General features: G+C 39.2%; 2 protein-coding genes across 2 annotated transcripts in view; both read right to left on the bottom strand.

The window, feature by feature from the left end:
• Positions 1-7612: 7612 nt before the first annotated feature.
• Positions 7613-27088, bottom strand: part of LOC119740791 (conserved oligomeric Golgi complex subunit 1-like) — a 44857-nt gene continuing 25381 nt past the window's right edge. Inside the window, exon 28 of the mRNA XM_038216217.1 lies at positions 7613-9069. The gene's annotated coding sequence lies outside the window, so the exon portion shown is untranslated. The remainder of the gene's footprint in view (positions 9070-27088) is intronic.
• On the bottom strand, positions 12012-15380 carry LOC119740792. Its single transcript, XM_038216218.1, has one exon. The coding sequence runs from the start codon at positions 14275-14277 to the stop codon at positions 13036-13038; it is 1242 nt and encodes a 413-aa protein (XP_038072146.1). The 5' UTR covers positions 14278-15380; the 3' UTR covers positions 12012-13035.

The raw sequence follows: 27088 nt of genomic DNA, 5'->3' as shown, positions 1-27088 counted from the left end.
TCGAATTCTTCCAAAGATTTGATTGTTCTCCTACAGGGGAATAAGGGTAAAATGAGAGAACCGGGAAGCACTTTTATAGTCGGATTTGGGATTAATAAGAATGGGTCTTTTTTTCCCTACAATCAGACCACAACGAGTGTGGTAAGTGGCGATACAGAAACACCTTTCTTTAAAAATATAATCCTTGCTTGGTTTGGCTTTCAGTTGAGTCCCCTCCAGATTTTTTACACCAGGCATCTTTTGAGTATTGCATTCAACTTGGTCAAATTGAACAACCTTAATTGTAAAGAGTGTAGCCTTGGGTGTCTGTGGTCATTATCAGGTTGCTTTGTACTGTGATAGTGGACTCACTATTCTCAAAAGGGACTCATATTTTTCCTTCTCTGGCCTTGACAGGTATGGATAAATTATGTCTTATGTATACTTTTGGATCAACTGTGAAGACATTACCATGGTGAATTTTATAATGTCTTGTTTTTGTAATGTCTTAATTTTATAATTTCTTATTAACTGATTCTCTATAGTGATTTCGGTAATTTTCTTTGTTTGGTTTTGTTTTAAATTTACTTCTTTTTTTTTTACTTAAATTTTGTAATTACTTTGTAATGCATTTCTGTGCATTTCTAAACAAGATTGGATTGTTTTTGTTATTTAATTTATTATTTTAAGTGTATTGTATAATTTTTAGCTGGAAAGCGCATTTGAACATACCTTTTATCATGGAATTTGCGCTAGACAAAATAAGTTATATTAGATTATGATAAGAGTGAAGAATAACTTACCCTTGCTAATAAGTTGCCATGTTTGGTTTGTCTGTGGGTATAGGGTTGGCAGTGGCATAAACAAGACTTGAGCAAGCACCCCCACCCCTCATCCCAGCCGACACAGTAAAATCTTAGAACAGGAGTGATACTTGCAAATCCAGGTACATTTTCAAAAGCCCTCTGTAAAACAAAAAGCTAGTAGCACAGTCAAAAGACCTGATAACGGGCATTACCATGCGCAGTCAGAAACAATGTTGTTCAAATAAATTGTATTTTGCTTGTGACAGACTGCCTGTGCAATGTGCCTTGCTGAGGAGATTTAGACACTTAATTCTTTTGATTTAGCCACAAATTGGCAACTGCCCAAGGGGAGTTGTCTAAAGGTAAATTATGAAGTGATTTCAGAATCAATTCTGGCACATGTGACATCCTCTCCTTGTTTTTCCCAATGTCCCTTCTCATACTGCTCACAAATTGCCTGTGAATGCACCCTCAATATCCAAAATGGAGCTGTCCCAGTTTCACTCAACAGCCCCGTTGGCAATTTCACCTGACTTTTTCTTCAGTACTTCTTTACTTCTAAATATATGATTTCATAAGAGGAAACACTTGTCAACTTGACCAGTACGGTCAAGCCAGACTCCTAGGCAGGATTTTCACCCAGGGGCACGGGCTTGTCTGCGTGTATGTGTGTGGGGTTTGAGTATATTCAGTTGTTGGTCCGTGGCTCAACTGCAGCAAGCAAAGCAGGGTGATGCCCGAAGATTTGCTCGGAAGTGGTAACTGGAGCACTTTACGAGTGTCATCTCCAAGAAGCCGCCGGTATCACGTCATGAGAGGATATGCGCACACGACCGCAGCCGCCCCTCTCCGCGGATATAACACACAAAGAACCTGAATGAACCGTTTTTGACAGTCTAAATCGCGTCTAGTCTGTTCTGCGCTATTCTGAGTAAACCATGTTTTTTTTCCCCCATGGCTCTCCATCTTCATGATCCATTGCAGAAACTGCTTCGCATCTCCTGTTACAATACAAAACATCACACAAAGAGAAATTCCGCCAAAGTCACTCTTTGTCCGAGGTTTGTATTGCCTATTATAAGCATCCTTTTCCCGGGTAAATATTCCAATAGCTGATGACCTCACACTCCACAATACTCCAATTGTCACCCAAATGCCATCAGGGACCAAATTATCTTTTCAAACTTCGCTTCACTTCCTCAAATCTTGGCAATTCTGAGCCTCAAATGAATCTGCCGAGAAGATAGGCCATATCCTCTCTAGGAAGTGAGCTCATCAGATGAATCTAGTATCAATACTTCTCTTACGCGCTGAAAGAACACCGCTTCACATTTCATTGAGGCCTTTTTAAAGCGTAACTGATATGTACACTGGCCGTGCACCGTAACAAAAAAGCCTGACTGCTTCGATTGGAAGCAATTTTACTGCAACTTAATACATGCTCATGCACACACAATGAAAATCCAAAATAACTTCATATTCATTAAAATTATGAAATTGTCACAGGACTGGTGATATCAATTACCCCAATTTCCAAGAACTGAAAACGTGAAATGGTCCATGAAATTGAAAAGCTAATACTACGGTTATTGGGGAGATCTATATGAAATGAAAAGCAATTGTGGGGTGATATAAGATTTGAGGCTTTTTTTTTGTGGGGTGTAAAAGAAAAATTTAGGACTGTATAATAGGTTAAGAGCATAATTATCGGGTTAGTCAAAATACAAGGTTTGAATACAACTAGCCCGAAATGAAATGAGTGATGCTGATAACCTCTTTGGACTATGTACTCTCATTGTGCAAAACTGCAAAAGAGCTCATCATCAAAGTTTGAAGGTTTTGAGGTAGACTGTGAAAATGTTGCCTGCCACTGTTGAACCGTCAACAGAGGGCGCTGTGTGGCAAGGTCTCAGGGAGGCTACACATTAGAAGCAGTGGCCAACAGGTATTGCTAAAATATGAATTTAGAACACTAATTGAAGGCACTCTGGGATTTGTCGACTTTTCGTTCAAAAATTCAATTCTGAAAGAAAAGTCGATGGCAAAATATCCAAAATAAATCAGATCCTTCTTTTCTGACTCTATATACCACAAAATAAGTCTTGTTTTTCATATGTCATTTTATGCTGTGGAAAGAGGAATATCTGCTCTCCAGTTTCAACTTAATCACTCAGTATGACATCTTGTTTCACGTGGGTGAAGATGCAGCCTGCTCCTACTCATATTTAGTGTACATCATTTTGTTAATGCATTTTAGTACTAAAGAGCAGTGGACAATTGCGACTCATTTTGTTTGGCTGGTCACATGATTGTTCACAAATAATGAACAAAATGTATTATGTACATAAAACAAATGGTATACTGTAAATAAAATTAAGTGAATAAAAAAATCTGTATTTTAGCTGCAGAATGAACAAGCAGGTGACGTCACCGTGTTGGAGAGAAGATTCCGATTTAATCAACAGTAAATTTCATCCAATCATGGCTAATCATCCATTCATCAATTGCCGGAGACAGTGAACCAAATCACTTGCATCAGATAAAGATAAATGAGTTGATTACATCAGGCAATGGCCTTCTACTGTGTAATTGGTGGAGCAAATAATTATTCCCTTTGTGTATCAAGCCAGTCGAGCCAAGCACAGAATGAACTTCGTTTGATGCAGTGGCTGACAATGTGTAATGATGTTAACAGCTTATTCTGCAATTAAACATGAACAAGTGTATTCTGCTTTCAAAGTAGGACAGAGATCGCCCTTTGACATTTAATTAAAGGAAAAAGCATAAAAAAAGTTGTTTTGATGGATTCAACAATGTACAATTACATTGTGCAAATTATATCCCAAGTTATTTTTTAGAACACAACCTTATTAAAGGGAATGTACATCATTGGCTTTTGCTGTAATTTTCAGAAATGAACTATTTGAGGGGTTAGTATAATAGATCAAATATTGTTACACTGACATGTTTGAAGTTTTGTGTTCGAAAATGCTGGAAAAACCAAGAAAAACAAAAATGTTCAAGTAGTCTGGTTCCTTGACTCCACTAAAGATAAAATGGATCAATTTATAAATGCCGGAAAATTGTAAGGTAAGGGAACCAGTCTAGCTGGCCTGCACCCGTTCATGAACATGTAACCAATAGCAAACAAAATTTGGACTGAAAAAAGTGTAAAGTTGGAGCAGTAGTTGAAAAATAGTTAGGTTTTTCCAACGGTGGTCGGCCGACCACCGTTGGAAATGTATACAAAAATACAATTTTCTTGAAAATGACTTCACACCAGGTGCCATAATTTTACAGGATGCTTTAGACTGTCATTTACCAACATCCAAGTAAGGTATTTCGTAAAAACTTGGTAGTTTTATTTTTCGATGTTTGCAAATGTTGTATATTCCCTTTAAGCAGTATGTATTTATATATTATAAAAATTGTTGTTCTTAATCTTGATTTTGACAACAGTCACAAAAATTCACGTCAAGGCAATTGACAAACACTAGTCATCTCTGTGTGTTTTTGTCTTAATCATATTGTTCAGTAACAATGAAAGCACAAGAGGTCGACTCATATGTATCTCAATGTGTATCTCACACACCTTGAAGATGGCCGCAATGCAAATGGTCTATTCACATGAATTGGGTCTTATAATTACTACACTGTGGTTTTGTCAATTAGAAAAAAATTGACTTTGTCTGGAATAAAAATAAAATCCTTGAATATTGAAGCTGTAGTTTTTGGGTCACAGAATATTAAGCCATCTGTCGAGCCTACAAAAAAAGTATGCAAATTGTTCCTTATACATTTGCGTGTATGCAGGCTTTCAAAATCCAATCATGTTATGTGTGCTGGTGTGAGTGGTTGTGAGTGGAGCAGTGGGACTAAAATCTCAGGCCTGGCTCAACCACACAGCCCTGCCTGGGGTAGTATTAGGCCATCATGTAGCAGGGAACGCCACACTGATGTAGGATACAGCAAGCAAGCATGCACGACCATCCACTGGTTTATCATATTCAGAATGGATTCTCTAATCAATATGCCAAATGGTCCCTCCGACTATAAGGGAATATTTCATGAGCGCCTCAGCGACAGATGTGTACTACTGACTGGGACTATGGGAAGGAATGGGATATGGGTGGAAGCAGTAACGAGAGGGAATTTTTAATGGCTTTTTTTATTCAATTTGGTAGGCCCTACTTCCTCTAAAATAATTGAAACATTGGTTTTATGCAAATATTACCGGTACTTCTGTATAACAAAGCATAGGAGTCCTGCCATGAAGACTGAGTGAAGCTCGACACAGCCAGCCAGAAATAGACATATTATAGCTTTTGGCTTTGTAGTTTGTTATTTATGAAGAAAATCTAAAATTAGGCAACAAAGTAAAAACATTGAGTATGTCAGGGTCATTCAGTTATTCAAATTATTATCAAAAAAGATAACAAAAGGTGAGTTTTTAAAAAAAATATCCAGAAAAACAAGAAGCACGAAAGCCAGACAGAAACCAAACATTGAGATAAAGGCCCCCTACACACTTGACACAATTTCACAATCCATCAAACATTTTTTTTTCATCAAACAAACTTGGCTCTGTTTTCTGGCACACCTTGAATTGCTGCCATACAAAAACTAAACACAAACGGAACCCAACTCGTGTTTGTGTTAGGGTAGTGTGTGTGTGCGCGCGCCATAGGAGGCCGCAGCCAGACAATAGGTGACCCCTATTGAAGTAACACAGTTCAATGTCTCATTGGCCACAATAAAGGAATCACAATAACAAGTGTAGGCCCTATGACAAAAAAGTGGTAGACAAAAACCAGGTGGTGGAGGGATTATGCAGGTGCAACTAGTGGCACAAAAGACAGGTGGACTGAACAAAGAGGTCAACAAAATGCTGCGGTTTGTAGACTTTTTCGGGTATTTTTTTTTATGTGGGTGGTTATTAACTTATTGTTTTCTAGTTTAGACCAAAAGGTAGTAAACAACCTGCGGTTAGGACCAGGAAAAAATTAAAGAAAAGGGGGAAGGGGCTGGGCTGGCCTGATATGAATAGAATGGAACATGCTGTGCGGTAAGACATGACGCTAACACCTCGGAAGATTCTCATTTTGCAGAATACAATTGGAGAAATGAGCTCAAAAGAAATAATATTTTTGTGCCAATTTGTGCACTGTGGTTTGAGAACTAGGTCATCCTTGCATAAGTTCTCATTTAAGAAATAAAAAAACGCACTTAGTATATCACTGAGTATTAAATCAAAGAAATTACTACTTTAAACAAAGGACTATGTAAAACTCATCAAAATGTCCAAGTGCAACAGAATCATGTCATTTTTGTTTTGCTGAACGTTATGTTCAGATGCTTGGTAGTGGAATTACCAACCCAATTTAACTTTAAGCAGTTACTACATACACATTACATGTATTTACTAAGATGAAAAATATCAGAGCCTTCCATGCAATTAAAACATCCATATGATTCTCGTGAACTGTACTTTAAAATTCCACCATCCATTTCAGTCCAACTTGAGATGCCACAATAACACTTCAGCCGAATGATGAATTATTGCCGTATTCAAATGTCAGGGTTGAACATTCTGCCTTCCTTCACAATCCAGACGTGCCTAGGGCTTGGGTACTGGATGAAATGCGACAAATCCAGAACCGTGGCACAAGGAAACGCAGGCTTGAATACTGGTGATATTTTTTGTCAATCCTCACACATTAATAAATCACAACTTGGAGATGTGAAATTAGATGCTCAATTTTGACCACATAACAAGCAATGGATTGAGCAATGAAGTATTTTAGCTTATCAGTGACAATCGACACAGGGACTAAGGGAACAAAACACTTATTGTAGCAGTAGGGTCAATCCGAGTCTAGCTAGCCATAAAATTCAATCGTAGCATGGTCTTTTCACTGAGAAAGGTTTTTAACAACAGGATGCTAAATTATTATGGCCTCGATTGGGACAAATACCCCGACTTGGCTATTGATGCTTAACTGACTAATACCTCAATTACTTGGGTTTCATTTGGCTGGCCACCAATTTCAAACCTGTGGGAGGACACTCAGTTGATGGAATTGCAGTCCAATTAACCTGGTGACATTTTGCCACAAATGTATGAGGTTCGACATACATAACTATAACTGCAGCTGATTATCCGGCATGGCATTTTCCTCAAAATAATTGCGTTTGCTCCATTGTATCCTCCTCAGAATGATTAGATAAGCTGATGCAATCATATACAAAGTAATATCCCAATCTAGCTACTACCTTGATCGGGGCAGTACGCTGATATACCCTGATTTGAAGAGTAATTTTTTTTTCAAGAGGTAGGCTATAATTGACACATAATCAAAATGAGAAACATGCAGCGTCCAGAAAATAAAATGAGCATGTAACAGTGTGAACATCACTGTGCTTGTGTTAAATTTTCATTCCACGTATAATGACAACTACTAGAGACAGTGTCCAGCGAAACATTTACACTACCCCTTTAAGACAATACTACAGGGCACCAGGCCATCTATAAATAGCCTGACTGATTCACAGATATCAAGCATGCAAATTGGCAATGGACTGACTGGCTGGCTGACGTGTGTCATATTATGCAAATGAGGTATGATTCACCAGCCAGCCAATAAGATGCTGCTGTGTGATGTCTGACTCACTGAGGGGAATTGCATGTGCATTAGTGCAGCGCGCATACTGCATGCCAGGTACCATGACAATCCACAGGGCATAACACCTACGCTGATCTCAACTTGAAATCTAAAGATGATCTGCTCCGCAAATACTTAAGAAAATCCACAAGACAATTAGAGGAATTTGTTTCGCATGATTTATTGTCATCTTGACTGTACTTCAAAATCTAAGCCCCCGATTATAAATTACAGTTTACTATATTTTAGTCAAACTATATTATAGTTTATTGCGGAAAGCATTAACTAGCAATTACAATATTCATGCCTTAATGGCAATCTAGATTCTATTTATAGTTCTTAATAGTTTCTAATGAAGTATGCATGCAGCATCCGGGACATGCCCGCAGGTAATGTGGCATCCATGTGGAAACAAGGAATTGCATCTAAGAGAATTGGTACACAGCTGATCATACTGATTAATGTGGCTGCAATCTCCCAAAAATAAAAAAAGAAAACAAACACTTTTAAAGAAATAACTGACTTTAAGCTTAGATCATTGCATTACAGGATAAGACAGATATCCATTTCTCCCTACCACTGGAAGGATTTAGTTCTTCAATTTTCAACAGGAATTTTTACTATGTGAATTCTTGGTTTAGATGGTTTTATACTTGGCACTGGCCCACATTTGCAAGTCAAAACTTTTCTGTCTTCAACTTGGCTGCATATGTGGCACTTACACAACTCTTCATCATCAGGATAGGTGGGTCCTTATTTGCAAAAGTGGGCGTGCTTACTTCAAACTAAGTTACAATTCATTTGTGATACGCATGAATATTTTGCTACATTTGGCCTTTGGGGCAGGATAATTTCTTGGTTTCTGTCACAAAGCATAAAATGTCATTTCTATAGTTGCCTCTTCTACATAAATATTTTGAAAAGACGTTCTGAACATTTTGAGTTATAACAAATAAATAATGTAAAGCGAGGAATGCACTGAAAGTTACATGTATGTCAGTTAAGAACAGTCTGGGGCAAATGAGTGTAACTTCTTGTATATTCTGTTAATTTCAATTGTTCTGCAGATAATTCTGCAGATTGGAAGTAAATCAAATCAAAACAAAAATCAACTCAAATCAAATTTGGTGGCTCCCCACCCCTCCCCCAACATACACAAAAAGAGCTTTTAATTGTATTGTGTGGGCATTGCACTGTTGATACAACGGCCCAAAACCATTGAATGACCACTCAGTAAATGAGGCTCCAACATCCTGTCTACAAATTGTACCCAAGCACTTTTAAAGAGCAAGGAAATAGCCCAAGTAATGACACTTATAATGTCAAGTTCCCCATTTGAAGTCCCATTTTACATCTTCCTTATTGTAGTGATCAATGTTTTCAATGTTGTACGTTTATAACGTGAAGTATTGTGGGGGCGTTAATGCCGTTCTGTGCTGTTAAATCTTCAACATCCCCATGTGTACCTTGATTTATATTTTCTCCATCGTTTCTTGTTTTCTCTCCGTGATCATGGTAGATCAGACACAGCAAAGCCCACAGGAAAGGAGAAGACCAACGATGCAGAGCGACCTAGTTCCGGACTCGCCTGTTAAATCCCTCCATCTCCCCAGTGCACTGACCTGGAAAAGACAGAAGCGGTACACCAGACACTGCAAATATTACAGTCATGCAAATAGCTGGGGGGGGGGGGGGGGGGGAACAGCACATCAACTGGAAACAGAGGGCGCTGTTCAAAATACAAACTTGAGTGGCCTTTGTGCCTTGTGATGGGCATTTACATTTACATGTATAAGAAAACTTGATATCAGTTAGTCTTACTACTTTTGTTTGTTATTTGTGTACAAAGACACATCTTAAAGGGAAAATACAACATTTGCAAACATCAAAAAATAAAACTACCAAATCATTTTGAAATACCTTGCTGGACTGTTAGTGAATGACAGTGTAAAGCATCCTGTAAAATCATGGCACCTGGTATACTGTCATTTTCAAGAAAAGTTGTATTTTTGTATCAATTTCCAACGCTGATCGGCCGATCAGCGTTGGAAAAAACTTGCTTTTTTTCAAATACTGGCCCCAATTGACCATCGCACTTGTTTGCAATCGATTACACACCTATGAACGGGTACAAGCCAGCTAGACTGGTTCCCTGACCTTACAATTCCCCAATGTATGTAAACTGCTCTGTTTCTTCTTATATGGAGTCAGGGAACCAGACTACAGGAAAATGATTGTTTTTCTTGGTTTTTATAGCATTTTCGAACCCAAAACCTCAAAAAAGTCAGTGTAACTATATTTGCTATATATTTCTAACCCCCCAATTCCATCCATTTCTGAAAATTACAGCAAAAGCAAATGATGTATATTTCCTTTAAACTCCCATCCTGCAGCTTTGGCTTTTAGCAGTTTGCTATAAGATTTAGTTTTGATAAGTTTTGATTTAGCAGTTTGTTTGCCACACTACACTTCAGGTCTCCCAAACACAACCCCAAGGTATACCTGCATCATTTAGAGTATTTGTATTCTATTTTTTTTTTTATTAGCTATAGTTTTTTGTTTTTTTAAAGTTGAACAAAGACAATGACTAGAGCTGGGTTTGAACCTGCGACATCCGGATTGCCGTTCCGGTGCTCTACCAACTGAGCTATCCTGCCCTATGTTGGCGGTTCCCCATCTTGTCCTTGTTCAAAGGGGCGCTAGTCAGAAGCCATAAAAAAGTATTGGTCTTTGTAATGTTATGGTCTTAGTCCTGTGTTTAAGCATTATATTTGTTTACGGTAGGTTTTTTCAGCTGTTGTACATAAACAGTTATTTTTCAAAAATGTGAGTCTGGGTAAAATAATCTATTCAGGAAAACCATGTCCTTCGTAGTATCATACTTTGCTGGAAAAAGATACTATTATTTCAATATTTGCTCGCCCAAGGAAACAGAATTATGGGTACACAAAACCCCTTCACACACGTTCACATTATAATAACAAGTGTGAATGTGATGCACAGGACGTCATTGCCTTTTCCGCATCATTTTTTTCATATTATTTCCCCTCTCAGTCAATTCCTGTTCTAGAATCCAAACAAGGCCAACATCATTTTCCAGGGACATTTCTGATTAACCAGACAGATACAGCTCCTCTGAAACACCAACGCACAACCCGCAAAAAATCAGCCACAATGTTTGGCAGCCTTTCAATATTGTCTTGCATTTAAACATACACTGCTTTGTTTCCCGCTCTGAACACAAAGACCTTGCAGCATTATGCACCCAGATCATTCAGTACTAGATATTTAGGTCTGTAGATTTGTATACTGGCTAGTGATAGCCAGCACGCGGGGCCATTATAAATGCACATGCAGACATGTGCTGTACACAGCAAGACTACAGACAAAGCATTCTGTTTGCCTGTATAATTCACCAGGCGCTCATGCATTCATAATAGACCCCTGCCCAGCCTGTTGGGCTGGGGCATTCAGCCTGCTCTGCCTATATTTGGATAATTTCTGGCACTGGCTCATGTTTCATGCAATCACAAATCCCTGTATGGGGGCTTCTCCGGTTACGAGCGCTAGACTTGTGCCAGTCCATTCTGCATTAAAGGGCATTGTGGCTCACAAATAGATGCAACTTAACCGCCTTATCCTTGAAACATGTAATAAGACGTCCTCAGACTTGTGCAAATCTAATCAGTATCACACAGATCTGGGGTGATTAATTCTTGAGGTGGTTGATACAATTACTACTTTCCCTAGACTTGTCCCAATCCTTTCACCATTAAGTTAGGATCAGTCGAGGATTAGACTTCTCTGATGTTACACCAATGAAGGAAGAAATAGACACGTGCCCAATAATCGGGAACTGTATTTATTTTACATGGCTCGTCTAATCACAGCAAAGCCCAGATCCCTGAATCCATATTCTGCCTGAAATTGGAAAATGAATTGCTCTCAAGTGATTCCAAGTCTGATGACAACACACTTTAGACTTGCCCTGGTCCTATCAGCATTCAAGAAGAACTGTTAAGACATGGAATGCAATAATATGTTGATTGCAACATAATGTATACTTGTCTAAGTCAAGTGTTGTAGACTTGTCAACAGTCTAGTATCATCTCCATCAAACCATAACATGGTAAACTGTGGGCCCCAGGCCCTGATGGCTGGCAGCTAGACCCTTCAAGTGCAATGCACAACAGACTTGTACAAATCTAATCTGTCAGTACTGAATGAGACATCAACCGAAAACAATCGGCCCATGTTTAGTTATTGAATTACATGTATTGCTTAGCAATTTCCAAATATTGACTGTCAGACAATATTCCGTTCTAATTATTAACCCAATCCCACAACACCCAATTGACGGTCACCTTTAAAAGCATGCACACTTCTGCACATGGGTCATCTCGTGTACACCGCACAGCGTACTAAAATCCACAGTGCACTTGTACATGCTTCTTTTCCAATACAGTTCAGTATCATGATTACAGCACAGCCTATAATAAGACTTGCATAAATCCAATTAAGGCCGAAGGGAAAACAGTCAGGAATAATTTCTTGAGACAGGGGGTCCGGTTACAGGCAATCAGATACTGTTATTAATCAGTACTGCATGTTTTTCTTTTTTCAAATCCAATCACTATTAATAAGAGCCAGTGGCACTTAAAGCAAGCATTCAATATATTTCTAATGAATACCTCGTTTTAATATTCATGTATCAGACATAAGTCTCCACTGGGACTTCAATGCATTGGAATAGTGTCATATATAAGATAAAAAATGTTAAATTGTTCAGTAATAATTGATGTTATATAATACTGTACACATGTATGGTCCAGCTGATGGTTAAATACATGTACAGTTAATTACTTTATCGAAAATATATAATTCATGCAACTGAAAATACAAAACAAAAATTAACCCTAACACCCTAAGGGCTCTTTGGGGGTCAAGGACCAAACACTAGAGAATACTACATGTGTTGTGCCACTTGTATGGAAAGAAATGCATACTACAGGTTACTACAAAACTTTAGGTGCAGTAATAGGGTTAAGATTTTTTTGGGCTTACACAGAGACAACTTACACAATTATTGTAAACTACGCATATACAATGTACATTGTACATCAACCACATGAATTTTTACACGAGTGTTGTGTTCTTTGTCTCCTCCCACAGATCAAGGGTTTTTATTTGTTCCAGGGATACATAGGGTACATTTTATTCCCCCAGAGCATTGAATGTAATCTGATGATATCTTTGTTCATTCACTTGATAAACCACTATGAGAAACTGACAAGGCCAGTACCTTTTGAAAACGTGTTTTCTGCTGTAGGACTAGGTATTGATTATGATTCGTTGAGTAAATCATTTAATTATTAAGAAGGGTCAGGAAATCAGATCTTGTTTGGACAACAGAGGGCTCACTTCACTGCTTTACAGTATGAAAAGTGATCTCCTCATATTGGGTTGTGAATTTATTATTAAATCTTTAATGAGTTATCTTTTGAATGTTTTTCTACGAGTCAGCCAGATCGATGTTTCTGCAAATGTTCAACTGACCTTCACCAAATCTACAGAAAGAAAGGTAAAGTTTAATAATTGCTATTCATCTGCTGCTTCTTTTTTCGGAGAATGTCAATTTCTAGTCTCAGTTTCTCCGTTTCCAGCCACAGTTTGTCTTTCTCCAGCTGAAGGATATCAAGACGCAGCTCTGCCTCCCTCTCGACGTGAAGTCCTGCCCCCCTCTCAGACACTCCAGACTCAGACACTCGTACTTTCTTTCTCGGAGGTTCTGAGGGTTGAGGATTGGTTGTTGGACTGAACAAAGATGACGGGTATGAGGATTGAGGATTGGTTGTTGGACTGAACAAAGATGACAGGTATGAGGATTGAGGATTGGTTGTTGGACCAAACAAAGATGGCGGTTGCCTGGTGGGGCCGACAGAGGAAGAGATGTTACTGATGGTTGCCATTGAAACAAGTGTAGGAGGGGTGATGTGGCGAGGGCTTGGATTTTGTGGAGTTTGATTTAGAAGAGGGGAAACACTATTAGCTTGGTTTCTGCTGCCGTTTGTCTGCGCATCGGTTATCTGGGTGGACTGCACTGTGTTGAATGTGAGAGATGCAGGATTAGGCGGTTGGGTTGGGTAAGGAGGGGTACTGATGTGGAGGTTGCTTGTTGTGCTGGTATGGAAAGCTGTGGAGATTGGGGATGTGGCACTCAGAGCTGCTGATGTCTGGTGAGCAGATGCTTCACTTGAATCGCTCATTACAAGTACTTGGGGGCTTGGGCACTCTCGTTTCACAGGGTCTGATGCCAGGGCTTTGATCTCAGGTTCGGCAATGTCAGGTGAGTCCAGGCACTCATATGTCCCTTGATCCTCTGACATATCGGGACTGCTGGCCTCAACGTAGATGAACTCCTCTTCATCCTGATGTGATGCTGTCTGGGCGGATCCCGGTTCCAGCCTCTCCTTCCATTCTTCCAATATGAAGCCTCCGTGTAACTCCAGGACCCTGCGGCTGATAGCCGGCATGGGCGAGGGGCCGGGGACCATGTTGGGGTTCTGACAGGCTTGCTTCCAGTCATAGAAGTCCCGTCTGCCTTGGCCTAGGAGGTTGTGCCATTTGCGCTTGACCTCCTCTATGGATCGTTGCACAGATGAGTTGCGCAGGTTCAGCTGCTTGGTAATCTCAAACCAGCATTTGTTCTTCTCATGGCAAGAAATGACATGGCAAGCAAGGACTTCCTTGTACTTGGCGTAGGCATCCAGCATGATGATCTGCTCAGTGTCCGTCCAGTTTGGTTTGCGCTTTGCGGCCCTGGCCTCCATGACCAAACAAAAATGTACAAGAAAAACCAGCGAATGGATTTCAGTATGTTGGTTCAGTTTGAAGGATGTTTGATGGAAATCACATCACTTAGCTAAACATCTGTGCGCAGTCTCAATCTAGAGTATCCAATACATGCATTGTGATTAATCTCCCAAAGCTATCTAATCATGTGTATTAGCAATGCAATGCCAAGCAGTCCCATTCACCTCAGTGTGCATGCATCCAGTGCATGTCACACAGCCAACCAGCCAATCAGGGCCCAGCTTCAATGGCATGATCACAGCCTCCAACCAATGGTTAATCATAAGTGGTCCAGCACACATGCATAACACTAATAAACAAGATTTGCTGAGCCAAGTAAAGGCACACTGTGGAGTATGTGCCTGCAAAGGGCATGGGCCCACACATGCACAGTGTATGCTTGTGTCAATTGTGTTCTTATGTCCCACATAATGCACTTCATTGTATCATGTGCAGCACGGAATTCCGGTGAGCAAAGGTTATCAGACAAATTTATGCAGTGCCAAAAGTTCCTCGTTGATGCAATTAACATAAAACGGTCTCCAGCAAGGATCTTTTGCATGAGCGATGAAGACAGTCAATTTTACTAATCCTTGGCTTTGTGAGGAAAAAGCCGAAAAACACTGATGAACTGGTCTCAATATTCAGTCAAATTTGTAGAGTCAATTGTCCACATTAAAAACAAAAATGCTAAAATCCTCCTGTCGTTCATGTGTTTGCTGCCATCTCAAACTGAAGTGTGCCAATATTGGAACAGCAAAATTTCTACTTTACAAATATGACACAAGCATGCCATATTATCTCTGTCTGGCAGCAATACTAAAACTATTGACACAGGACTAATGACACGATGACAAGTTGATGATTTTCTCTGCAACAGGAGTGTTTGAAAATGTGCCTTATTGCAAGCTTAGTTTTTAATTGAAGAAATACAGACTAAGCAGTCACAATAGCATCAGACACCAATATTGGGCTTTGAAGAGCAAACCCCAATATTGAACAAAATTGGATGTGAACGCTAACAGCACTGTCATTAATTGCTTTCATATCGGTACAAGCAAAACCCCAGGGTAGACCATGGAGCTATTTTATAGCTCCAAGTACAAGGATCAACTTTACAAATCTCACTCTCATGTACATGTAGTTCTGTTCAGATTGAATAATAATAATAATAACAATAAAGAGCATTTATAATGCGCCAAATCCATCTTGATTAGATGCTCAAGGCGCAGAGAAACAAACAAATAAACATGAACAGCAAAAACAGCAGGGAACAAAAGTACGCACAAATGAAAATACATGAATATGAAACAGTACACATGAGAGTGAAATCAAACTGGATGATTAATGAAATGCTGCTTGGAATAGGTGGGTCTTCAGAGCACATTTAAACTCATGGGAAGTAGCACTATCACGAATATTTTGAGGAAGTTTGTTCCATAACATAGGTCCAGCATGAGAAAATGAACGGTCCCCCCAAGATTTAATAGTTTTAGGCACAACAAGCAGGGACGAATTTGCAGACCTGAGGTACCTAGCAGGGTTGTAAGAAATGAGCAAATCAGAATTATATCCAGGGGCAGAACCACGTAAGCAATGAAAAACAAGCAAAAGTAATTTGAAAACTATTCGAAACTGATTGAAAGCAAGTGTTGGGATGCAGTTTAACTAACCAAACAAAATAAATTTGTAGCACCGATTTGCGGTACTGCAGAGTGGACAGTACTGTACAACTTGACAAGAGTCTGGAGATTACTCCATGTGAGGGGACTATTTTATCCTAAAGAACGGTGGTTCTCTCAAGAATTTTGACTAATTGCACTAAAAACTGTGTGGAGTAACTGTCATCTGAATAAAAGCTGGTTCATATAATTCATGTGAAAGCAAAAGCGTAGCAAATTTCATGACATCAACAAATGAAGTTTCATTGTGACTTTTGCATTTTAAAAGCAAAAATTTAATAAGACATCAGGTCAAAGTTTAATGCACATAAAAGAGTGCAACACTTTATGCTTTTGGCTTTTTTTTTTTTTTTTTCCCTTTTGAATCAGTGTCATCTCCATTTATTGATTTATTCCTGAGCAACTGGAGGAAGTTTCCACAACAAGAAATACATTAGCAGGCACTTATCTTCTCAAATTGCACTAGGATAGAAAAGGCTTCCTCCGTTACAGGAATACATGCATTCATTTGAATATTACTGACTGAAGCGCTGGGGGAATGAGAATAGGAAATGGCTACAAAGATAGAACACAGCTAAAGACGGCTTCTTTTCCCAGGGTATTGGGCCTTAGGCACATAGCATCCACTGAAAAAAAGTTATCCCAATTGTAGCAAGCCAGTGATCTATTCCACATAATGCATGTCAAGTTTTTCACTGATTCAATTTCACCTTTACTTGAACATCAGTAAAAGAATTTATCAAACAATTTTTACTTATTTTGAAAAACCAACACCAGGATTTTGTCTTCAACCAACTGATAAATGCTCTTGACACACCACATTTTAAAATACTTCACCTAATAGGGACCCACAACAAAATGACCTGCAGCCTGTGATTTTAAGTGGCATTTAACACAAGGTACAGCCATACTTGGTGGAACAAAATATTACAATTGTTAATTCCAACAAAATGACAGAAACAAAATACTGGATTTGTATCACAGCCATTCTGAATTTTAAGAGCAGATCCCACAAAATGAATCGTGAGGACATTTGAAATGTGACTGTGTACCTTTTCATATGCAGTAAAAAGAGTAAACTCTATTCTTCACTCCAATATTCCATTCACTTCTTTGAGAGTTTGATATTTTTCAAGGGGTGAAAATGTTGACTATTTCTATTGATTTCCTTTGTGCACAATCTGAAAGGCATGCCTGCAACCCAAAAGTGCCTCTGGGCAACTTCAAACTCATTTTGTTGGGTTGGGCAAAATTCACAAAACCCTTGCTGAATGGGAACACTATTTAAAGGGAAGATACATCATTTGCAAACATAAAAAAACTAAATGATCAAATTATCACAGAATATCCTACTGCATTGTTACGGAATGACAGTCCAAAGCATCCTGTAAAATTGTGGTTCCTGTTGTGCTGACATTTTCAAAAAAACGTGTATTTTCCAACGCTGGTCGGCCGACCAGCGTTGGAGAAAACTGGCTTTTTTTCAACAACTGCTCCTAATTTTTCATATTTAGTTATTCGGCATTTTCTTTGCAATTGTTTACACACCAGTGACGGTGTACAAGCCTGCTGGACTGATTTTCTGACCTTACAATACAATAAATTCTTTAAGTATAAATTGCTCTCTTTAATCTCAAGTGGGGTCAGGGAACCAGACTACAAGAACATGGTTGGTTTTCTTGCATTTTCCAGCATCTCCGAACCCAAAACATGAAGCAAGTCAGTTTAATATTTGCCATCCTCAAAATCCATTTATTTCTGAAAATTGCAGCAAAAGCAAATGTTGTACATTCCCTTTAACACCCAACCGCAGACCATGCTCTGACTATAGAGCTAGGACTAGCTCTATGCTCTGACAAACATTAGTCTAGGTTTTCCCCAGGGTATCACTGAATATCCTAATGTGTAATGCATTCCCCACTCCCTCAACATTTGGGGATACCAATACATGAATGACACAAGAAATGACTCATAGTGTTCACATACTGCCATCATGATTTATGAGCTACCCTGGCCTGTGCAGTTTCACAGGTCAATCCCACCATAATGGTCTGGTACTAAGTGCATACAAACTGCAGAAGTGACATCACCTGTGTAAAACTGGTCTAGAAGTAGTACAGGGTACTTTCCAACTTCTAAAAGTAGACCTAATCGAAACTAGCTCTTTACAAGAAAACATTGTTAGATAACTAGGTCACCGCTCAAAACAAGTTTTAAAGCAGAACCACTTCACAAGAAACTTATATTTTTATCACCCCCCCCCCTAAAAAAACCGAATGGCATAAAATATGAACCTATAATTGTCTCTGTCTTAAAAAAATTAATAACAACACTTGCATTTTGCATGTAAAAACAAGGTGGCACAATGACTACGTGTACATAAAATTCCATAATTTTAGCCCCCCAAAAATACACGTGACCATAATTATTCCATCTACGTATCTATTGCCACATCAATCAAATGAAAGGTCCTGTTGTCCCCACATGTGAGCTTGTGATGCTTGTAGTTCTGACAATTTCATAATTTTTTTGGACACTGCCAACATAGCCAGCATCCTACGATGGAGGAACACAAGATCCTACAAGTAAGGTTCTACATTTACCAATATGAAGCACAGTATCTGTTCCTTTTTTATGGTTCAGCTGAACAAGGTACCACCAGCTGTTTGCAGATTCTTAGCTAATTTCTTCCTGGCTAAGCACATCATTTGGTAAGGGGCTGTCCACATTTTTGTCCACATTTTCATGGTCGCACAAAGCGTAGGACATGTGAGGAAGGTGGTGGATAGGGGGCCACGTACAACGCAGCATAAAGCTGATTTAAATTGTTGATATTTCTAACAAAAAAAAAATCGGGAAACTAATAAGTTGAAAAAAATCCTAAAAAAATAAAATCCTGCAGGTACATTGTAAAGTAGTCAGAAGTCTTCACATTTTTATTTTGCGGTTTAAAAATACACAATTATGATCGAAAGCTAACAAGCCATCACTTTTTATCGGCAAGTTAAAAAAAAAGTAAGTAAGCCTAAGCAACATTTACTCTTGAACTACTCCATTCAAACTAAGCCTGGAGGAATGAAGTAATTAGAGCATTATACAGCCCATCAGTGCAAACAAACGTAGCCAGCTGCACAGACAACCGTTCAAATAAAACAAGAGACTAAAATAAAAAATCCCCACTCTGCAATCCATCCCATAATGGGGCAGCAAACATGATCACGATGGCAAGACAAACAGACAAGTACTCCAGTTGTAAGAGATAAACCAACAAACTCCTCCTGTGCAAATTGTAACGGTTTTTTTCTGGCAATGCATCGGAGGGGTACGATTTTAAAACTTCAATTGTTGTAGCGGAACTGAGCTGTCAATTTCTGAAAGAGGTTACTTCTAAAGTCATGCGTTTTAAAAGATCAACTCTGGCATATTGTTTTGATATCGCACTTTGTTTTACTATCTTTAAAAATGTCCTTCGAAGCAACTGTTGAGGTGATACGAAGGATATTACCCATTAGCATCTGTAGTACATTGTACTATATTTGCTTTTATTTGCTGAAGAATCAATAGAACCATAAAGTGCTCAGGCAGTTTTGGGCGGTTTTGGGCGGTACAGTGAGTAATAGTTACATGTAGTCCGGTTTCAGAGGCTACAGTGACTATATGGTTAAATGGGGGGGGGGGGGGGGGGAGAGATGGGGGAGTAACTGAAAAAACAAAAAAACATCATGCGACAGTAATTTGTTTTCAACAATATATTTGTAAATTATTACATGCATCATCTATACCTACACATTTTTTTGTAAAGTGTTGGAAGCTGCCTATGTGAAGCAGCGAGTAATCAGTGAGTAACCATGGTTAAGGATCTTATTTTAACTCACCATAGCAAGGTAGTTACTCACTGTGGAGAAATAGGAAATTACCAAAGAGAGTAACTGGTGAGTTATTGTTGCTTGATCCAACATGACCTCATATCATGTAAATGACAAGGTGAGAAACCACATCGTTTCATAACTCCATTACAATGCAACTCATCACTGTACATTACAACACGGCCAAAATACAATTGAACAATTTACAAGATACTGTGATTCATCTGAGGTTAACTTACATGTACAAACATGACAGCAAAATCTACCACACATGTGTTGTTACAACTGTGACTAATGGCTAAGTTATGCCTTCAAATGAAATGATGATCAAATGTTGGTAGTAAAAAAAACCTATAGTTCCAGCATACATGTATACATGTAGCAGGCTCTCAAACTGGCTGACTTACACAATCTTTAGAGGGTTTTTTCTTTAAGGTTCGAGTTGACTTTTCAAAACTCAAAACTCAAAAAGTCAACCCGAAACTCAAAAAGTCAACTCAAAATGTCACCTCGAAAAGTCAACTCGAAAGTTGAAAAGTCAACTCAAAAAGTCAACTTGAAATTTTAAAAGTCAACTTGAAACTCAAAACTCAACTTGGAACTCAAAACCTCCACTCAAAACTCAAAACTCAAAAACTCAACTCAAAACGTGAAAAGTAAACTTAACTTGAAAACTCAACTCGAAACTCAAAAGGTCAACTCAAAACTTGAAAAGTTAACTTGAAACTTGAAGGAAAATACCAGTACCACTCCACACACACAAAAATCCAACTGGGTAACTGTCCAGAGGGCCCCTAATCAAAGCACAATGCAGACCCAGACTAAATTACTGACAAGTTTTGATGGGTTTTACAGCACCACCAGGCCCAGGCTAAACAGTACTCAGGTCTTTCATCAACAATGAGGCTCCTTGTTGTTTCCCAAACCGAAGCCTCTATCTTCACAAACTGTTCCAATTTGGTGGGATAGTAACCATGGCAACAGCATTCCAGAGTTGTGCTATCAGATTTGATGGCCTGATCTCCACCAAACTACAAAGTGCCGGGTTCACCTTGAGGTCAAAATGTGTGGTCAAATAATGAACTCGGCCACCCTGAATTTCCAGTTTAGATTTTGTTTTAAACAGTAACCTTTTGTCTTGTTCAAAGTTGCTCTCGTACAGTGGCTCTCAAGAGGCATCTCAAGATATATCTATATATATAAGAGAGAGTTTAACTCGGCCTCCGAGACGATGTTTGCTCATGAAAGGATCCGAGACCGCGGGCTCCCGCGGCGCCAAAATCGCTCCACGTCCGTGGAAAAATACGGAGGGTGTCTTCCGCCGGGTCGGACACTTCGGGTCGTCCTGATTTTCCCGTACGGACCGGCGATCCTTTTCGTCTATTTTTCGTGACAGCATTTTGCACAGGAATTTTCCGTCGTGTGCGCTTTCACGTTGACTGCCTGGCCGCCCCCTGTGCTGGCTTTTCTGCGAGTCTAGACTGTGCGAGGTCAGCGAGGTCAACGTAGGGGTTTCGTTTACGTGTTCTACTCAGCCGTACTGCCAAAGCGTTCACCAAATTGTGATATGGGGTGACCTTGGTAAAATTTTTTTTCTCCATGGTGCGTGGCCACCGAGTGCCCCTATTCTTTCATATGCTTCGCTTGCCGCCCCTGCGCCGAGTGCAACGAATACTCAGAAGGACTACACATTAAGTATGCCTTGCGCGGTCTGACCAATCGAAAGTCTACACTGCGTAGTATATCCGGGCTATGCAAAACTGTCGATGGCAACGCGTACTGCAGCCTGCTCCACACCCTGGAAACGAGGTTGGGTCTACGGTGCTCGCTATTTGCATGATTTGAAGCACAAGCATGTGAGTGACGTGTATAGTGCTCTGTTGCTTCCATCGTGTGTTAATACAGCTCCATGCTTCCACCAAGGCTGAGCGTTGTGAGTTCGCTGCCCGCCACAGTGTTGCGTTATAATTTCGGGGGCCTGTCTGGGATCAACGAAGGATCGATGCATTGCTTCAAACATCGCGATCTTAAACGCAGTCACACAAAAAATCAACGAAAATGTGTCCGATCCGGCGGAAGACACCCTCCACATTTTTCCACGGACGTGGAGCGATTTTGGCGTCGCGAAAGACCGCGGTCTCAGATCGTTTCAGGAGCAAACATTTCTCGGAGGCCGAGTAAAATTTGCTCTTATATAGATGGTTGACCCAAGTTGAATAACAGGTTACTCGACAAGTTCCTCGCAGACAGTCTCGCAAATTGTAAGACGTTCAAGTTTACGTTTGTTGAAGAGTCCAATATACTGAAACTTAATTATGACCTTCTTAATCAGCCTTCGCCTGTGTACTACGGCAAGCCTTTCAAGTACGTTTTCTCACAAATGCCACTGCCTCACAAAATGCCAATTTAACAGACCAAAGGGAACATTTACAGACTGTTGCCATGGTACATAATTATCATGGGCGTCAATCGGTGGGGGACGGGGAACCCCTCCACCCCCCCCCCCCATTTTAAAGCGGTGGAGACTTTTTTGGTCCCCCCCCCCACTTTTCTTCCCCGAATAAAAATTGTAGCTACTACATGTATAATGATTCCATTACTCAGAATAGCTGATTCAATGACACCAAACTCGAAAATGATATTTAAAAGATGATCTTCGTTTTCCAAATGCAACTGCCTCACAAAAAGCCAATTTAACAGACCAACGGCAACATTTACAGACAGTTGCCATGGTACATAATTATCATGTGCGTAAATCGACGGGGGACAGGGAAACCCCCCCCCCCCACACACACACACCCCCACATTTTGAGGGGGGACATTATTTGGTCTCCCCCCCCCCACACTTTTTCTTCCCCGAATAAAAATATTGTAGCCTACAATAATGATTCTATTGCTCAGAATACATGTAGCTGATTCAATTACTCAAAACTCAAAACTTTCACAGATGATCTTTTGTTCAAATTGGTTTTAGTGATCAGAAATTGCCTCAGATTACACCACAGAAATTGATATTCTTTAACTGCATGTCTCACCAACTATATCCCCCATTTACATTTAACTCCCCACATTTTCATCCCCAACACTACGCCCTACCCGATCTATGATCGGGTAAACCAGCTTGTCTTAGTCATAAATTCATGTTAACATGTTCCAAGTATATTTGGCAACACAAAAAACACAATTTCCTTTAGAGAAAAATCCTGCGACAGCAAAAAAAAAGTTATAGCAAAAAAATGTGATTGAGAAATCCTTTAAAGGTAGAGTCCATCATTTGTAATTTGTGCATTTTGTTCGTTTGAAGCAACAAAAGAGTTCAAAATCTAATGAAGGATACTGAGCAACTAACCTGATGAAGTTTCAGCTAAGCTTCAGCTGTACATTCCGAGAAAAACAGCATTCTAAGATCTCAATTTCAAATCAAAAGTTGCTGAATCATGTTTTGAATTGTTTTGAATTGCAACTATACGCGCGACGTCGCGCACTGATCCGACGAATTATAACAACCGCGCGCGCGTGTGCGTCGTTCGAATACTTGTGCGCGCTGCGCTGAATAACAAAACGAACTACTAATTTAAATTTTCCTACGGTGCTTCTTAAGAATCACTGTTGGAAATGCCTTCTTTCGTTGATTACTTCAAAATGACAGCTTCCCAGAAAGAATAATTTCACAGGGAGTTTAGTCTCCTTACTATCTTTCAACCAAGTTAGTTTTTCAACAATAATTACGCCAGTTACTTTTCGGATGGCTGCAAATGATGGACTCTACCTTTAACATGAACAAATTTTGACAACATCTTGACACTGTGAAATATTATAGACAACATATGTCCCCCTCTGAGGCTCTGACACAGTATTGACAGGCAAAACAAACACATGTATGTAGTAAGTATCTTTCTTAAGTTATTTTGACCACATTACAGTAAATGACAACACCTTTTAATGGATATAGGCCTACGTGTAAGATCACAATACTGACAATACGTTAAGTGGATGCCGTAACTAACATTAAACTGGTGTGCTGTGATGTTTAAAAGAGTAAAAAAAATTGCAAAAGCATTTGGCAATAGAAACTTCTAAATTAACTGTTCTTGTCAAGTAATGTTATTGATATTATCAAGCTGCCTGCAGTTTTGGAGAAAATTAAATTCGATGTCCACTTAACATTAGTTATGGTGTCCACTTTCTAGTGAATAAACCTACTTCTCCTCAACTTCCTCAAGCTTTTTTCCGCAATTTGATTTGGATAAGAAATGGATACCCTGACATGACTACAAGAAGCCCACAATTGCCTTGTTTGATATTTGCAAAAGAATGCACAAGTGGAAAGTGGACACCATGTAACTTACGTTAACTGTCCAAAAATGTCATTATAATCTGCCTTGCAGTGAAAAATATACGGCCTATTATCTTTTCAATGTTGTTTTCCATTTAAAGGGATGTTTCTCCCAACAATTTAAGAGAAAACTAACAGCATGCAGCTTTCATCTTGCTTCAGATCTCTAGTGTCCCACTTTTGGTTGCCAATAGACCTTTATCATGCTGCCACCATTTCAGTCATGCTCCCTGTATCCAATAACAGTACTGAATGATGTTGTTTTGTGCATAAAGGAACCAGACTATTTTCCTTCCAGCCTCGCTTTGGTTACATTGATTTGAATGGGGAAAAAAATCAAATGGCTGCAAAAGCCTGCAACATGTTAATGGTCTTCATTGTGACCAATACATTTATTTATTTATTTATTTATTACATTTCTTCACCCATGCAGTGCAGAATTGAACAGTTACTGAAAGTCAGCATAACTTAAGGTGATCACAACAGCAAATTTTGTTAACCTGTGTTTGAGTTCTTTTTAAAACCTTCCTTAGTTGAATGCCATGATGGCATCAACAGTCTGGTTTGGCCGTAAGGCAATTCACTACATTTTAACAACAGAACCTTTGGCAGCTTATGCATACACAAGCACATGCAGTCACACTGAAGGGCAGGAACCTTTTCACAGCTTGCTCTATAGTCTGTCCAGGGTTAAAAAAATACAACATCAAGGACGGATGGGGGGGGGGGTGCTTCAGGTATCTTACCACCCCCTTCTATCTGACCATCGCTAATGATCCACATACAAGGAGCAACTCACGAAATAAAGTTTCCTAAAATAATGCCAAACAACAATATTGCAAATCTGGATTCACTGCTTCAGGCATAGTACCAGTATACAACTCACAAGCTCCAACACCTCAGCCACTTTAATAGAAAAACATTCCTAGACCATCACCAAACATCCAAATTCCTTCCTCCAGGATTAAGCAATTATTGTCTATTGCCACCCACAGGACCATTACATAATGCTGACCTTAAAAGCCAGCTCTCTGGTCCAGCCAGCCAGGCCAGCAGACATAACAGTGGGTTATGTAGACAGACCCCTGCGCTGCATGATAATGTCAGGTAAGTAACACCAGTCCTGTCTGACTAGAAGCAGGTTGTTTCTGTATGGCTGGGAGCAGGGCTTGTATCAAGAGCACAGAGCATGGAGAAAGGAACATGTTTCTGGCTCAATACCTTGAAACCATAGCCATTAAAGGGAATGTACATCATTGGCTTTTGCTGTAATTTTCAGAAATAAATTTTTTGAGGGTTTAGTAAAATAGATCAAATATTGTTACACTGACATTTTTGAAGTTTTGTGTTAGAAAATGCTGGAAAAATCAAGAAAAACCAAAAATGTTCAAGTAGTCTGGTTCCCTGACTCCACTAAAGATGAAATGGATCAATTTATAGATGCCGGAAAATTGTACGGAAAGGGAACCAGTCTAGCTGGCCTGCACCCGTTCATGAACATGTAACCGATAGCAAACAAAATTTGGACTGAAAAAAGGCAAATTTGGAACAGTGGTTGAAAAATAGTTAGGTTTTTCCAACAGTGGTCGGCCGATCACCGTTGGAAATTTATACAAAAATACCACTTTTCTTGAAAACAACTTCACGCCAGGGACCATAATTTTATAGGATGCTTGAGACTGTCATTTACCAACATCCTAGTAAGGTATTTCGTACAAATTTGGTAGTTTGGTTTTTTGATGTTTGCAAATGTTTGTATATTCCCTGTAAAACTCAATGGTTGCATATTTCTATAAAAAAAGAGGCCCATATTGGAGCAAATGATAAAACTGAAAGAACTTGTTTAAATAATACTTTTTTGATAAAAACAGAGAAGGCATCCAGTTCACTTTCAGTTTCACTAGTGCTGTGCATTCTCAAATAATTTAGTATTCGATTATTGCAACTTGTGTTTTATCTAATATTTGAATATTCAACCATTGAGATTGAGGTAAAAACCAAATGAATATCATGTATGTATGGATATATTTTTTCAAGATAGCTGGCTGGCTGATAGTACTTGACGAATTTTAAAGATGCAACTTCTTACGGCCAATATTCCTCATGGAAACTCTCAAATCAGGCGTGTAAAATTGCTGTCCACAAAAATGTGGCATTTTTACATACAATAAAACCTTTGAGCTTCACAGATGTTTTATTGTCATCTTTTTAAGTCCGCTAACAAATGTTGGTAAAATTGACATTCGGTGGATAGGCGAATATTTGGTATACATGTACATTGTATTCGTCACAGCCCTAACTTCCACTTTTCACACAAAGAACAACCACCATTTTTAAAAAGTCTGGTTTTTTTAAAACAAATCAACTCCAAAAACAGCCCATTTTGATGGTCAACCTTTAATTGATATTCAAAATAGAGCCACTATTAGGGGTCCCTTGAGCACAAAGTCCATTCTGACAAAATCCAGCCTGACGACAATCACTGACAACACAACACCTGACCCCCAAAAGTCTACCAATCTGTCAAGATCACGGCCCTCATATTATTCACGGGTTACTAATATCTTTGCTCCAAGTTTACTGAAACAAACTTCGTAATGGGCCATTCTTCAGTAACGAGAGTGACCTTCGTAAGCTTTTTGAAATGTATTATGGGGAATATATTTTTGTTTGTGAATACCTTTGTATTAGCATAATAGACAACCAAAGCAGACACCTTCACTGTTTTTTTTCCTTCAAATTTATCAGAAGTTTATCGGAAAGTTTCATATTTTCATTTACGTGTGTGATATCAGGCTCACTTTCCAGAGAATGGCCCCAATACGCATCCCCTATGCTAACAATACAAGCCTTTAATTTAATTTTGAACATTCCCACAAATGGCATTCAAAACCTTTCTTCTTCA

This window comes from Patiria miniata, unplaced genomic scaffold (assembly GCF_015706575.1).
Source record: "Patiria miniata isolate m_02_andy unplaced genomic scaffold, ASM1570657v1 HiC_scaffold_5, whole genome shotgun sequence".
NCBI lineage: Eukaryota > Metazoa > Echinodermata > Asteroidea > Valvatida > Asterinidae > Patiria > Patiria miniata.
The sequence above is the reverse complement of the archived record's forward strand: the minus strand, read 5'-3'. Positions and strand labels throughout refer to the sequence as shown.

Coding starts and splice junctions, on each gene's coding strand:
- LOC119740792 (XM_038216218.1), bottom strand. CDS start 14,277: ATGGAGGCCAGGGCCGCAAAGCGCAAACCAAACTGGACGGACACTGAG.